General features: G+C 51.3%; 1 protein-coding gene across 1 annotated transcript in view; it reads left to right on the top strand.

Annotated features, from left to right (window-relative positions):
• The window catches only part of LOC106694369 (cytosolic carboxypeptidase 4-like), a 68,224-nt gene that overhangs the window by 13,501 nt on the left and 38,369 nt on the right, over window positions 1–16,354 (top strand). The window contains exons 2-5 of the mRNA XM_023744047.1: window positions 8,539–8,602; window positions 10,528–10,674; window positions 11,751–11,882; window positions 13,584–13,677. Coding sequence (XP_023599815.1) covers window positions 8,539–8,602; window positions 10,528–10,674; window positions 11,751–11,882; window positions 13,584–13,677 — 437 coding nt within the window. The remainder of the gene's footprint in view (window positions 1–8,538; window positions 8,603–10,527; window positions 10,675–11,750; window positions 11,883–13,583; window positions 13,678–16,354) is intronic.

Genomic DNA, 16,354 nt, shown 5'->3' with positions numbered 1-16,354 from the left:
CCCTGTGAAAGGGTCGTTCGACCCCCAAAGGGGTCGCGACCCACAGGTTGAGAACCGCTGTATTAGAGACTTCCTTGCTCGCATGCATTTGACAATAGTAGGATTAGAAAACCTCTAAAGTCCGAAAAACTTCGGATCTGTTAGGAGAATTCTCCGGGGTCCCCAGGGGAACCTGTGTTGCTGAAAGTGCCTGCCGTCCGGGGAGCCAAGGGACCCCGTGTTCCGTGGCCCTGTCGTAACCAGCGAGCGCAGAGCTCAAGGCGGCCTCCGGCGGGTCCCCTTTGAACACTCCTCGGCTTCCTTACACTCCGAGCTGACAGAGGAGATGATCCTTCCCACGGTGTGTCTACGGATGCCTAAGGCAGTCACGGTGCGATCAGCACTCAATCAGTTACGCAGGAGAGAACTTGGGCTTCTCGGAAAGGGACAGAGGGACTTTCACACCAGGCCAGACGTGAGGGGGGAGAGAAAGCCAGAGACCATGTCCACCGAACAGCAGTTTCCTTCGCAAGAGGCGTCCTGGCGAGGACGGCCCGCCAGGCCCAGCGACCGCACGAAGCTGCGTCCACACGGGAGCTCTCCCTCCAAGGATCTGTCCCCGTGCTCCTCCCACGTCACCTCTCGGCAGCCAGGATCCGTCACCGGAGCAACATGATACTGTCCGTTTCCTGCCACGGTCGCGGGAGGCACTGACAGATTGAGAGCTGGAGGAAGTCCTGTTCCAAGCGAAGGAATGGGCCATGTGATCACGGACAGGACGGAAGAGACTGTAGAGCAGCGGTTCTCAGAGAAAGGAAGGGAGAGGGAGGGAGAGATAGAAACATCAATGATGAGAGAGAATCACTGATTTGCTGGCTCCTGCACGTCCCCTACTGGGGATGGAGCCTGCGACCCAGGCACGTGCCCCACTGGGAATCGAAAGGTGACTTCCTGGTTTATGGGTCGACGCTCAACCACTGAGCCACACTGACCGGGCTGAACTTGATTTTCTTCATGATGGTTTTCAGGATTATATTTTCCCTCTCCCCGATTTCCCATTGACCATCCTCATATATTAAATTCAGCTTGAGCTTGATTGGCGTAACCGGTCACTGTATAACAGCACAACACAATTATTATTATTGTCCTTGGTACATGGACGTACAGCTGGTGTTCTCATTGGCTTATTTATCCTTGCCAACGAGGTTGGTTGTGTTATTCTTGGCTTGTTTAGCAGTTGGATTGGGAACGTCCAGACTGGTGGCATCCTTTGGGTCTTCCTTATTCATGGCTTTGTGTATTGATGAGTCATAAATAATTTCAATAACTGATGGAATGGATGGCTAAAAGGACAGATAAATGAACATCCGGTCAAGTTGCTGCTTGTAAGGGAAGTCATGACTCCCATGACTGTCCTCGTTGACTTTGAACCAGTAATTTTCATTTCCTCCCTCGTCACCGAGCAGGGAGGTGCCACCGGATCTCTGGGTATTGGTGTGCCCGCCGTGTCTCTCAGATACCAGTCAAGAGCCACGTCTGTCACCATGACATCGCCTTGATCACTCAACATTAACAGGCGTCCCAGAGAGGAGAATCGAAACAAATTTGTGTGTCTTAAGTGGGGGCATTGAACGAAGGGCCTATTGAGTATCGCCTTAGCTCTTGGACGTGAGCCCTGGCAATCAGAGGAGAGTTGCCCGATGTCCTCTTTATGGGGTATGTGAGCCGACACAACTGTGGACACTTTTCTGCACTATTAAAACTGTGACTTAACTGGCAAACTGCCAAACCTTCAGGGCTTGGTCGCCGAATCTTGTAATAGGCTATTTTTCGCCCCAGGGTCCCCATTATAATCTCTGACCCTCGAAGCCTTGGTCCACATGGCTAATGCCACCTCCACTCTCTGAAGCCCTTTTTTTCTATTACCTTTCCCATTTATACAACCTCTCAACTCTCATCCGTTTTATAACCCCGCCTGCTCCCATTGATTTTTTCTTCCCCTGGAATCTTCTGGTTTCTTGAGCGTGAACTACACAAAAGATAAAATGTCATGGGTTTAGTGTTAAAAATGATCTTCATCGAACCTTCTCTCCCCTGAAATGGAGTCTGGGAGCTCGAACTGCCTGGTGTGAAACGATCAACAACCAGGAGGGATGTACTTCGAGGAGGCGCAGTGACCCTGGTAGAGTTCTCCGGGGACATCTGGGGGTCCTTAGGGCTCCAGGATGGGGTGTTCACATTTCCAAAGAGGCATCCAGGACGTACAGAAATAGATGGTAGAGTCCGTGTAGTTCACGGGCAGATCCTTCTGAGAAGATAGCAGCGTGGGGCTTTGGAGAGAGACTGGGCAGATGGACATGAATAGACATTGGTTAGGTTGGAAGATAGGATAGTAGCTCCATGACCCAGAGGCTACGGCCAGCGTCTGTGAAACTGAAAGGCAAAGAATTACTCCTTCCTGGGAAATGCTCTAGAGTTGTGTTTTGTGTGTGTGTGTGTGTGTGTGTGTGTGTGTGTGTGTGTTTTAATGGCAGAGCAGCTGTCATTATAATTATTATAATTATTATTAGATTTGAGAGAGGCAGAGGGAAAGGGAAAGGGAGAGAAGAGAAAGAGAAAGAGAGAAACATTGGTTTGTTGTCCCACTCACTTATGCATTCATTGCTTGCTTCTTGTATGTGCCCTGATCGGGAATCAAACCCCCCAACTTTGGTGTATGGGGATGACCCTCTAACCGACCGAGCTCCCCCACCAGGGCAGCAGAACAGCTGTCTTAAGTCACCACGGGTCAGGAGAGGGCACGTGGTGGGGGAGGGCAGGAATCATCCCACAGAAGTCACCACTGACCCCTCTTATGGGCCCGCTGCCTTCAGGAGAGCTTCATGCCTCCTTGTGGTCGCCAAGGGCACCCCTGTCCTCGGAGACACGCGGGCATGCTTCCAGCAGATGAACCGATGCCGCTGCTTTCTCTCCGGTCACTCATTTTCAGAGTCCGACCCACTACGCAGCTGCCTCCGGCCGACAATACCAATGTCAGAAAGTTGACCTCTTAGCCTGGCCGGCGTAGGTCAGTAGTTGAGTGTATTGACCTATGAACCAGGAGGTCACAATTTGATTGCTGGTCAAGACACATGCCGTGTTGAGGGCTCAATCCCCAATGGGGGGTGTTCAGGAGGCAGCTGATCCATCATTCCCTCTCATCATTGATGTTTCTCCCTCTCCCTTCCTCTCTGAAATCAATAAAAATATTAAAAGAAAGAAAGAAAGAAAGTTAACCTCTTAGCCTGAGGATCTTCTGTTGACTCCAGACTGACATCATCAGATGGCCTGGGTTTCTGAAGCTGAAAGTGGCCAGAGAAATCCTTGCTGTTTATTTCTCTAGTGGAAGCCCGAGGAAAGCAAGTAGGGGCCAGAGAGGTTAAATGATTTATCGAAAGTCATAATGAAGAAATTGGGTTAGAACGAGGTTTACTGCCTCCAAGTCTGATGTTTCGTCCGCTCTGCGTCATGTTGTCCTCTGCAAAAATCAATAAGGGGGAAACTCAATACAATCTTTATGATATTTTGCCGTGTAAATGGTTGTTGGTCTAGATCCTTGGTGTTTTTTTGTTTTTTGTTTTTCACCGTCATGCATTTCACATTCACTGTTTGGAAATCTAAGTTCTGATTCTTTGTATCCGTCTGCTTCTGAGATTGGTTTGTGTCTCAGTCACCATTGCTGTGTAACAAATGACCCCAGTCTCAGTGGCTTACGACAGCTGTTGGACTTTCCCCATAACCTGGAAAGGACTTGGCAGGGTGTGTCTTGCTTGGTGTCTCTCATGGGATTGCGCTGGAAGTTGGCCGGGGCGGAGGGACCCCAATGGAGTTGAGAGCTTAGGTGGGGCTGAGTGCCGTCCGAGTCTTCCCATGTGGTCCATGGCTGCCCTGGGGCCTCAGCATTCTCCTAGTGTTGTGGTCAGCAAACTGCGGCTCGCGAGCCACATGCGGCTCTTTGGCCCCTTGAATGTGGCTCTTCCACAAAATACCACACTCGGGCGCACGTACAGTGCGATTGAAACTTTGTGGCCCATGCGCAGAAGTCGGTTTTCGGCCTGTGGGAGTCTATTTTGAAGAAGTGCTGTTGATATTTGGCTCTGCTGACTAATGAGTTTGCCGAACACTGTAAGTGGCTCCGGTCTCCAGATCGGGATCCCAGCCGGTTAGGCAGGAACTGCATAGCTTTTTATGGCCTAACTTTGGGAGTTAAGAAGTGTTACTTCTTTTTAAAAATTTTTATTTATTAAAAAATTTTTTTTATTGATTTCATAGAGGAAGGGAGAGGAATAGAGAAAGAGAGAGAGAGAGAGAGAGAGAGAGAGGGAGAATATCATGGATCGGCTGCTTCCTGCATGTATTCTACTGGGGATGGAGCCAGCAACCTGGGCTTGAGCCCTGACTGGGAATTGAACCGTGACCTCCTGGTTCATAGGTGGATGCTCAACCCCTGAGCCACACCGGCCGGGCCTCAGACCTATTTTTAGATTATTCAGCTTTTCCTAGGCATGGCCCATGGGACCTAGCACCCAGTTGGCACAACGATGGCAAACTTCTTCTTTTATAAGCCGCACTGTCTCCACGCCAACCCCCATCAGATGGAAACAAATCTCATTTTGTTTCATGGACAGATATCTCCATCCATACTCCTTAAAACACCTCTTTCTCTTGAATTCATTTCAACCTTGACAGGAAGTTGTTCCTTGTACCTGAACTCAATTTGTAAGGACACCGCTTCTCCCTAGACCAGCCGTGGGCAAACTACGGCCCGTGGGCCGGATCCCGCCCGTTTGAAATGAATAAAACTAAAAAAAAAAAAGACCGTACCCTTTTATGTAATGATGTTTACTTTGAATTTATATTAGTTCACACAAACACTCCATCCATGCTTTTGTTCCGGCCCTCTGGTCCAGTTTAAGAACCCATTGTGGCCCTCGAGTCAAAAAGTTTGCCCACCCCTGCCCTAGACCCTTTTAAAAAAATATATATATTTTTTATTGATTTTTTACAGAGAGGAAGGGAGAGGAATAGAGAGTTAGAAACATCGATGAGAGAGTTACATTGATCAGCTGCCTCCTGCACACCCCCCACTGGGGATGTGCCCACAACCAAGGTACATGCCCTTGACCGGAATCGAACCTGGGACCTTTCAGTCCGAAGGCTGATGCTCTATCCACTGAGCCAAACCGGTTAGGGCTCCCTGGACCCTCTTATGTGAACTTGGAGAATCGCTGGTCACCCTGCTTGGCGTTGGGACCATTTTTAGTGATGGGAGCTTTCTGATCGGCGCTTCCTTCCCTCATTCATTGCCAACTTCAAATTGAATAATGTCCCTTGTTTAACCGGGGACCGTCTCCAGCGAGTGTTCAAGCCGCCTGGCAATGTGGTTTTCTAGGGCTATGAGCCGTGTCCTGTGCTCTTGGCTCATGCATTTGGGAGAGATTCTGACGTACTCTTTAGGGACCAAGAATTGGAATTTCATGCCCAGCTTGCGTGGCTCAGTGGTTGAGCATTGGCCTATGAAGCAGGAGGTCATGGTTCTATTCCCGGTCGGGGCACATGCCCGGGTTGCGGGCTCCATCCCCAGTAGGGGGCGTGCAGGAGGCAGCCTATCCATGATTCTCTCTCATCATGGATGTTTCTCTCTCTCTCTCTCCCTCTCTGAAATCAAGAAAAAATATATATATTAAAAAAAAAATAGAAGTCAGTTTCATGGGAAGGAAAAGGGAGGTGGAGTCCTACTCCTGCCGTGGTAGCAACATGAGCAAAGCTTTGAAGGCACCGGTACCCGTGGTGAGCGTGGGCCACGGTGACTATTCCTATGTGGCCGCCACGCGCAGTGCTGGGGTGTGGGCTGTGGCCGGAGATGAGCCTCCAAGGGCTGAGTGATGGGTAGAGTCTTACTGACACATGATGAGTCAGGAGGAGGAAGGCCACAGCAGACGCACATTGCCACGCAAGGGAGCAACACATTCGAACCAGAATTGGAGCAAATCGCAGTGCAAACTCGCCCCTCCCACCCTCAGACTGTGAAAGACACTGTTTGTTCTTCCGACTGCCTGCCTCTCCCTGTAAACTTGGCAGAGCCACTTTTTTTTTTAATGGGAAAGTCTTCATCGGGGGATTTACTCAATGATTCCTTTAACAGGATCGTTAAAGCAACATCGAGGCCCGTCGCATCCGCCTTCTTGAATCGCTCATTTATTATTACTGTGGGTGAGATCACGGCGCGGTGTGGCGCGTCTAAATGGTGTAAGATATTTATTGGTAAATGTAGCGGCGCGTAAATTAATGCCAGTGGAGAGTTTGTGGGGCCTTTTTTTTTTTTTCCCCTCCACGGATAGCCATGATTTCCACTGAAAGAAAAACAGTCTTGTGCTGATCCATGCAGGCTCGGAGCTGAGATCATTCTGAGCTCAGCATCTATATGATGATATTGTCTCTTAGTTCCTGCGGGAGGGCAGGATTCTCTTGGTGGGCTGGTGCTATTGTTTCTGAAATCAATTTCTTTCCTGTTTATTAAAGCCATATTGCTTGTGCCCAGCTGGCGTGGCTCAGTGGTTGAGCGTCCACCTATGAACCAGGAGGTCACGGTTCGATTCCTGGTCAAGGGCACCTGCCCGGGTTGCGGGTTCAGTCCCCAGTAGGGGGCGTGCAGGAGGCAGCCGATCGATGATTTTCTCTCATCATGGATGTGTCTGTCTCCCTCTCCCTCTCCCTTCCTCTCAGAAATCAATACAAATATATTTAAAAAAATAAAACATCCACCCATAGTGCTGGGGAAGAGGATACGTGGAGGTGTGGAATTTTCTTCTTTCTCCATCCCGTCGAAATTCCATAACAAACCATCCAAATAAAAGGAGCTTTCATATGTGAGGATAGGTATTATTTCACTCACCTGGAAGTCCACAGGTTGGTGGCTCCACAGAGCTGGTCATCGGTTGGTTAAGAACGTCACCAGCGCCCGGCCGGCCGGCGTGGCTCAGTGGTTGAGCGTTGACCTATGAGCCAGGAGGTCACCGATTCCCAGGCAACTTGTGTCTTGACGGCCTGGCCTGGCGACTCTAACGGATGGTTTCCACTGAACGTTTGCGAGACGACTGCATGAATAATCCAATGAAAGGAAATGAAATCTGGATCTTTTTCTTCTTTTTAATCAGTTTCTACTTTAGTCGTTTCCCTCTTCCCTCTTTCTCTCATCTGTTCGTTTCCTACCCTATTTTCCCTTTTATGGCTCATATTTCATAATGAGCTAATGCATTATACTCATTAACTAACGAATCTGGCATCTTATGTCACCCAATGTTGCACAGCCTTGCTTTTATCATTTAACCCCTTCCCTCTACTCAGAAGAAATGCAATTTTTTGGGGAGGGGGGTGGAGGGTGGGTGCTGGAGGTGGACCCTGAAACATCAGTGTGGATTAGGGACACCATTCCCGGGACTCTCTTTTCTCTTATGAACCATCTTCGGGACCACTTTCAAAGGGCCAGAGTCCTGCCCTGGCTGGTTTGGCTCAGTGGATAGAGCATCGGCCTGCGGACTGAAGGGTCTCAGGTTAGATTCCTGGTCAGGGCACATGCCCGGATTGTGGGCTCGATGCCCATTTTTTAATATATATATTTGTATTGATATCAGGAAGGGAAAGGGAGAGAGAGATAGAAACATCAGTGAGGAGAGAGAATCATGGATCGGGTGCCTCCTGCACACCCACTACTGGGGATCCAGCCTGCAACGCGGGCATGTGCCCTGACCGGGAATTGAACTGTGACCTCCTGGTTCATAGGTCGAAGACACTCAACCACTGAGCCACACTGGCCAGGCTCAGTGCTTACTCTTTTTTCTAAAAAATATATTTTATTGATTTTTTACAGAGAGGAAGGGAGAGGGATAGAGAGTTAGAAATATCGATGAGAGAGAAACATCGATCAGCTGCCTCCTGCACACCCCCTACTGGGGATGTGCCGGCAACCAAGGTACATGCCCTTGACCGGAATCGAAACTGGGACCTTTCAGTCCACAGGCCCATGCTCTATCCACTGAGCCACACCGGTTAGGGCTCAGTGCTTAGTCTTTTGTCCATCTTACTGCTCCAAAACGGGTCCTCCAGGTGGGGCTCTGAAGGGGACATAGCGAGGCAGAGCCTCATGGGAGCCCCCTCATTGTCATGATTTAGGGAGCCCCCCTTTAGGCCTTTTAAAAAATATATTTTTATTGATTTCAAAGAGGATGGGAGAGGGAGAGAGAGAGAGAGAAACATCAATGATGAGAGAGAATCATGGATCAGCTGCCTCCTGCACGCCCCCTACTGGGATGAGCCCACAACCCGGGCATGTGCCCTGACCGGGAATTGAACCGTGACCTCCTGGTTCATAGGTCGACGCTCAGCCACTGAGCCACGCTGGCCGGGCTGGGCGCTGTTTATGGCACGAAGTCTTTCTCAGGGGAAGGAAGCCCACAGCCCGGCCACGCCGCAGCCCTCCTCCTGCGTTTGGAGTAAAAGGCGCTTGTGTTCTCGTTGCAGAGCTCCTCCGACCGGGCGTCCATCCTGAGCATCCTCCAGGTCCTCGGGGAGCTGCTCTCCGTCGGTGAGTGGGCCGCGTGGCCATCCCTGGCCTGGGGCATCCCTGGGGCCGTGGCGTCGCCCGGGAATCTGAGGGGCTCCAGGTTTTGCTCCAGCTCACGTTTCTCTGTGAGACAGAATCCCCACTGAGGTGCATAGGTCCTGGGGACACCTGGGCTGGGTGGACATGGGGCTCCTCCATCTTGTCACTCACCCTACGGGGACCTGAACTTAGGAGGATTTCGACGCCCGGTGGTGACGCTAGGGTAGCTCATCGATGAGGCCAAGGACCTCCGGGTGCCTGCAGCTCTTCAGAGAGAGCTGCCCTCAGCTGTTTGACCTCTCTCCTCCCTCTGGTCCCCTCACTGTGGCCCATTTTATTTATTTATTATCATTATTTTTAATATATATACATTTTATTGATTTTTAGAGAGATCGGAAGGGAGAGGGATAGAGAGGTAGGAACATCAATGATGAGAATCATCACCTGTTGGCTGCCTCCTGCACGCCCCCTACTGGGGGTGGAGCCCCCACCCCGGGCATGTGGCCTGACTGGGAATCAAACCTCTGACCTCTTGGTTCCTGGGTCGATGCTCAACCACTGAGCCATCCAGCCCAGCTATTTAAAAAATATTTTTATTGATTTGAGAGAGGAAGGGAGAGAGAGAGAGAGAAACATCCATGATGAGAGAGAATCATGGATTGGTTGCCTCCTACACGCTCCCTACTGGGGACTGAGCCCGCAACCCTGGCCTGTGCCCTGACCGGGGATCGAACCGTGACCTCCTGGTTCACAGGTGGATGCTCAACCGCTGAGCCACGCCGGCCGGGCACGTGGCCCATTTTAGAGCCGGGTCTTGGCAGCTGCCTAACCCAGGTCCCTGGAGACGGGAATCCGAGGCCGGAGCTGGACCTAGCGGCGTGGTAAGCCCCGAGGTGTCCAGAGATAAGGTGACGGCATTGACCGCATTGGCATCAGCCGGGTTCACGGGGGCCATGACTCTGTCAGCTCATCTCCGCGTGGCGAGTCCTGGCACACACGGCTTCTTGGGCGGTGCAACATCCCCTCGGTTTTCACGTCTGTGTGTGCCAGCCACACTGCGTGAGGAAGAAATACCAACATCACACAGACCAGGCCCAAATGAACGCCCGGCCCCGACGCAGAGACTCAGGCTCCAGTGTCCGGAGGAAAGATCCATTCACCCGGAGGTGTTTTTGTTTTTGTTTTTAAAGATATCTTTATTGATTTCAGAGAGGAAGGGAGAGAGGGGGGAGAGAGAGAGAGAGAGAGAGAGAGAGAGAGAGAGAGAGAGAGAGAGAGAGAAAGAGAAAGAAACATCAGCGATGAGAGAGAATCATAGATCAGCTGCCTCCTGCACACGCCATACCTGGGCATGTGCCCAGACTGGGAATCGAACTGTGACCTCCTGGCTCATAGGTTGATACTCAACCACTAAGCCACGCCAGCCGGACTAGACTCAATTTAAAAAAAAATTTTTTTTTATTGATTTCAGAGAGGAAGGGAGAGGGAGAGAGAGAGAAACATCAATGATGAGAGAGAATCATTGATTGCCTGCCTCCTGCACGCCTCCTACTGGGGATTGAGCCAGCAACCCGGGCATGTGCCCTTCACCAGAATCAAACCCGGGACCCTTTAGTCCGCAGGTCGATGCTCTATCCACTGAGCCAAATAGGCTAGGGGTAGGCTCAGGTTTTTACAGCTGCTAAAGGTGATACACCTAGGTACTTATTTCTTCTATTATTTATATATTTCATACCCCTTCCCCCAGCCCAGCCCCTTACCTAATTGCGTAACTTTAACTCAAGGTGATTCAAGAAGTACACAGTTTTGGTTTCTGGGGAGAAACGGACCAGTCCTTGCTCTATCGCTTGCTTTGCGGAAATGAGTGATTTTCCCGATGGCTCAGCTCTCCTCTGCTTCCGCCGTAGGCACGGACAGGCGGATCCACTACCTGATCAGCAAGGGGGGCAGCGAAGCCCTCCTGCAGACCCTGGTGGACACGGCCAGGACCGCGTCTCCGGACTACGGCATCCTCCTGCCCCTCCTCCGACTGCTGGCCAAGGTCGGCCTGCGAGGTACGCACAGCCCCGGGCCTGCGGATGACGAGTTTGTGGTGATGAGAGGAACTGGGGGAGCTCCCGTGGGAACGTGCAGGGAGGAGCCCGGAGGGAGGTCCCAGACACCTGGGTGGTGATGGCAGGATCAGCCCCATCGAAGAGGTCACGAGAAGGAAGGAAAGCAAATGGGTCTAAATTATCCATTCCTTGCTGATTTGGTTAGATTTGGAATCCTGGTGGTGTGACTATATGGGGGAAAATGTCTTTCTTCAAAGAAGTGCACTGGAGCCCAAGCTGGTTTGGCTCAGTGAATAGAGCGTCCGCCTGCAAACCTAAGCTCCCGGATTTGTTCCCGCTCATGGGCACGTCCTCGGTTGAGGCCTCCTCCCCCACCCCGGGCCCTGTTCAGGGAGTGTGCAGGGAGGCACCCCCATCAATGTGTTTCTCTCACACGAGATGTTTTCTCTCTGTCTTTCCTCTCTTTCTCCCTCCTCTCTAAAAAACAATAGAAAACCCTTTTTTTGTTTTTGGCTCATTGGATAGAGCGTCAGCCCGTGGACTAAATGGTCCCGGGTTTAATTCCAGTCAAGGGCACATGCCCGGGTTGCTGGCTCCATCCTCAGTGGGGGGCGTGCAGGAGGGAGCCGATCCATGATTCTCTCTCATCATTGATGTTTCTCTCTCTCTCTCTCTCTCTCTCTCTCTCTCTCTCTCTCTCTCTTCCTTCCTCTCTGAAATCAATAAATATATATATATATATATATATATATATATATATATATATATATAAATAAAAATCAATGGAAAAATATCCTCAGATGAGGATTACCAAAACAAACAAAAAAAACCCAAAGAAATGCACTTGAAAGTATTTAGGAGCAAAAGGCTGGGTGCAGCCCTGAATTAGCTTTTCTGAGCCATCTGGTTCTAGTGGGGGCACACTCAGCAGCATTTCCCCACAGATCTGAGGAGGCTTCCCGGCTACGGTTAGCTTCTTCCCACCGTCACCTTTGCCTTCCTCGCCCACACACCCATCCTGCAACCTTCAGAAGGAATGTGCAACCCAACTAAGAGGGATTGACTTGTGTTCGTAGATAAGAAGTTTGGACAGAAGGCCCTGGAATTGGAAGCACTCGACGTCACGTTGATTCTCGCCAGGAAGAACCTGTCCCACAGCCTGAACCTCCTCCACTGTCTCTGGGCCCTGCGCGTGTTCGCCTCGAGCGGTGAGCGACTCCCCTGTGGCATTTTGGGGAGTTGTGGGGAGCTTCCAGACCTGGGCTGGGACACCCAGGCACGCACCTGGGTTGCAGGTTCGATCCCGGCCACGGTCGGGGGTTTGTACGGGAGGCCACCAATGGCTGTGTCTCTCCATTGCCCCTGATGGGAATCGAACTGTGACCTCCTGGCTCATAGGTCGAGGTTCAACCACTGAGCCATGCCAGCCGGCCGGGCACACTCATATTTGTTGAGCAGAGAATCAGAGATTATTTGGGAAGGGCTGATAGGAACTGTGCAAACCCATCTATAATAATAAAAGGATAATATGCTAATTAGACTGGGTCGACCGGACATCTTCCGGTTGTCCTTCCGGACAAAGCCACGGTGGTGGGGGCCGAGGCAGAGGTGGTTAGGGGCGATCAGGCCAGCAGGGGAGCACTTAGGGGCGATCAGGCTGGCAGGGGAGAGCAGTGAGGGGCGATCAGGCAGGCAGAGTGGTTAGGGGCGATCAGGCAGGCAGGGGAGAGCAGTTAGGGGAGATCAGGCAGGCAGAGTGGTTAGGGGCGATCAGGCAGGCAGGCAGGTGAGCGGTTAGGAGCCAGTAGACCCGGATTGCGAGAAGGATCCCAGATTGGAGAGGGTGCAGGCCTGGCAGGCAGCCTCCGTTCCCCCCTCCTCTCCCTCCCCCCTACCCTGTGCACGAATTTCATGTACTGGGCCTCTGGTCTCTAATAAAGGAAAAGGGAAACAAAGAGATGAAGCTGTGGTTAGAGGAGAGCGCTCACGGAGGAGTAGCCAGAAGGTGTGCCACCCCCATGTGCAGCTTGCCGGCGACCGTTGGAAACATCTCATTCTTACATATAAGACTTCCTTCAGCAGGGAGCTCTGAAAACTGCTGGGAGTCGCTGGTGGGTGTGGGGAGGTGGCCGCTTGCCTCCTGCTTTAAGACTGCATGCACTGTACCCACGAACGGTGTCCTAAGCCACTTTAAAAATGATCTGACCAGGCTCTACGCATTGCCTTCTCCGAAGGCAGGCAAGCAGAGTTCACACACCCATGTTTTGCTCTCCCTTCGGTGAATGGTTCGCCATGGTTGCTTGTTCCGGCAGCTTTCTCAACAGCTCCTCCCTGCAGAAGGAATGGGCTGGGACCAGAAGGGCTGGTGGCGGCCAGAGAGCCCTTTGGCAGCGCTGAGCTGGCCGGTGTGGGGTTGGGGGATATTTATAGAGCTGTCAGAGGTCTGACCTTGGGCCAGGCTCCAGCTGGGAAGAAGTCGGTTGAAGATTTCTTATTGTTATCCTCTCCCAAGTCTCCCGTCTTCCATGTTAGAATTTATGCTCTCAGCACCCTCTCCTCCTCAGCTCTACTTAATCCTAGCCTTTTGCGGACTTATGTGCCAGGAGATTGCTTTATTTATTTGTATGTGTGTGTGTGTTTTTTAATATCTTTTTTATTGACTTCAGAGAGGAAGGGAGGGGGAGAGAGAGATAGAAACATCCATGATGAGAGAGAATCCTTGATCGGCTGCCTCCTGCAGGCCCCCTACTAGGGATGGAGCCCACAACCCGGGCATGGGCCCTGGTGGGGAATCGAACCGTGACCTCCTGGTTTACAGGTAGACGCTCAACCACGGAGCCACGCCGGCCGGCCGGGCCCAATGCTTGGTCCTTATAGTTCAACACCAACTGCACCTTTGTCTTTCTCAGTCACCACGGGAGCCATGCTGGGAATCAATGGAGCCATGGAACTGCTCTTCGAGGTCATCCCCCCGTACACCAGGAAGCGTACCCGCATCATCAGGTACCGAGGGCTTTGGTTAGGACTTGTTTGTCTGGAATAGAAGCAGGGACGGCGATGGCCTCACGTACGTTCCCAGGGTGCTTCCGGCTCTGCCGAGTGGATACGGTGCAATGACTTGACTTTGTCACAAGTTTCCACCCCCCCGCCCCACACACACATGATATGTCATCTCCTCTAACCCTCACAACAACCCCGAGTGGATATATTATGATCCTCATTTTCACACGAGGAAATGCAAATGTGCGAAGAGCTGTAGCCGCAGTCTCAACGCTGCGAAAGGCAGAGTTGGGGTTTGTGCCCAGATCTCTCCGACTTCAAAGCCGATTTCTTCTGCCCGAAGACTTCCGTTGTTCTTTGTATTATTTATTTTTTTTAAAATATATTTTTATTGATTTCAGAGAGGAAGGGAGAGGGAGAGAGAGATGGAAACAATCAATGAGGAGAGAGAATCATGGATCGGCTGCCTCCTGCACGCCCCACACTGGGGATCGAGCCCGCAACCTGTGCATGTGCCCTGACCGGGAATCGAACCGTGATTCCTAGGTTGACGCTCAACCACTGAGCCACACCAGCCGGGCTTTAGGTCTTCTTTTCACTCGCAGGCAACTCTACGGTGGTGAGTATCATCCTTAAAAGACAGTCCGCAAACGGCAGGGAAAGGTGCCGTTCCCGGGGCTCCCTGAGGAGTCAGCCAGGTAACTTTCCGACAGGAAATCTGTGCCTCAGAGTCGTCCATCATGGCTGTGGGCTGGTTTTCAGAATTTTTTTTTTTTTTTTTTTACGATCGGAAAATGACACTCTGCCATTCTGTCTGGCCCCGCGCGCCGGAGGGGAGTGAATCAGCAGCTTAAAAAGGGAGACGGTCAGACATGAAGGCGTTAGGGATATTTGGAGCCATCATGCTCCATCATTCACGGCCGTGACTCAGCGAGGACCTTGAAAGAATATTAGAAAAGGCCCAGGCAATTCCCAAGATCCATGGGGTCGTTTGGCAACGCCGCCCTTCCGTGCCCGGCCACGATCCGCTCTGCATCCCAGCATCCATCTCGGGCCCATGTTCCCACCCGATACTTGTCTCCTGGGGTCACCACAGCGAGACCATTATCATCCATTGTCACCGGCAGCTCTCAACACTGGCATTTCCTACAGTGAAATACAGTCATATCTCAGAAAAGAACAGAAAACCCAAGCCCTAGCCGGTGTGGCTCAGTGGATAGAGCGTCGGCCTGTGGACCAAAGGGTCCCGGGTTCGATTCCGGTCAGGGCACGTACCTCGGTTGCAGGCTCTTCCCCGGCCCGGGCCCTGTTCAGGGCGTGTATAGGAGGCAACCAATCGATGAGTTTCTCTCACATTGATGTTTTCTCTCTGTCTTTTTTTTTTTTTTTTAATATATTTCTTTATTGGTTTCAGAGAGGAAGGAAGAAGGAGAGAGAGATAGAAACATCAATGATGAGAGAGAATCATTGATCAGCTGCCTCCAACATGCCCCCCACTGGGGACCGAGCCCGCAACCCTTGACCGGAATCGAACCTGGGACCCTCCAGTCCGCAGGCCGACGCTCTATCCACTGAGCCAAGCCGGCCAGGGCTCTGTCTTTCCCTCTCTCTAAAATTCAATGGAAAAATATCATTGGGTGAGGATTAACAAGAAAACAAAAACACCCCCCAAAAAACAAATTCCTCATCAAATGTACAGTGGGGCCTTGGCTTACGAGTTTAATTCGTTCTGAGACCGAGCTCCTTAAGGAGCTTGTTAACTCAAATTACTCTGTCAACTCAATGCAAAAAATCGGCCGAGAGACAGCTGGTATCTCAAAAGACTCGTTAGTCGGGACACTCGTAAGTCAAGGCCCCACTGTATTGAGAAGTACTGGGTTAAACGAAGGGTGGACGATTTCTTTACGGTGAGAATTCTCAGAGCCTTCGTCACGCCCACACACACTCAGAACATCCGAGACGGGTATGTGGAATGCCCCCGTTCTGACACTGGTTTGGCCGGGGGACTGCTTGTGTCTGGAGACTGTCTTTTGTTGGGAGTCATTGTTCTCTGTACCTCACTGCAGATCCCTCCCCTCGAAAGTGCAAATGTCTTGCAAAATGAGTTTCCACGAAATTCTACCAAGTCATGGTCATTGAACAAAACTTCAGAGTCACAAACTCGGTCACAGCATCAACCAGCAGTGAACTTCCGTGACTTTTATTTCCATCTGTGTCCATGTGGATACGTATGATTTGCATATGTCTGGTTTTTAAAAATTTTATGCATTTATTTAGTTTTGTTGCTTTTAGAGAGAGGAAGGGAGAAGGGAGAAAGAGGTAGAAACATCCATAATGAGAGAGAATCATGGACCGGCTGCCTCCTGCACGCCCCCTAGTGGGGGATGGAGCCCACCACCTGGGCCTGTGCTCCCGACCGGGGAATCGGACCGTGACCCTCCTGGGTTCACAGATTGATGCTCAACCAGTGAGCCATGCCGGGTCGGGGCAGCACCTATATTTTAATGGTTCTGTTCATGTGAGATCCCCGGAGCCACGCAGAAGTTAGTTTTATAGTGAACAGAGAACGGGATCAGCGGTGGGCCTACAGCTGGGGCAGAGGAAAGCTTCCCCTTTCCTGGAGGCCATATGACAAATCCAAAACCAAACCTTCCATAGGAACGGGAGACTTTCTGACGGG

Source organism: Myotis lucifugus, unplaced genomic scaffold, assembly GCF_000147115.1.
Source record: "Myotis lucifugus unplaced genomic scaffold, Myoluc2.0 scaffold_425, whole genome shotgun sequence".
Lineage (NCBI taxonomy): Eukaryota > Metazoa > Chordata > Mammalia > Chiroptera > Vespertilionidae > Myotis > Myotis lucifugus.
This window is presented reverse-complemented; position numbering and strand designations above follow the sequence as displayed.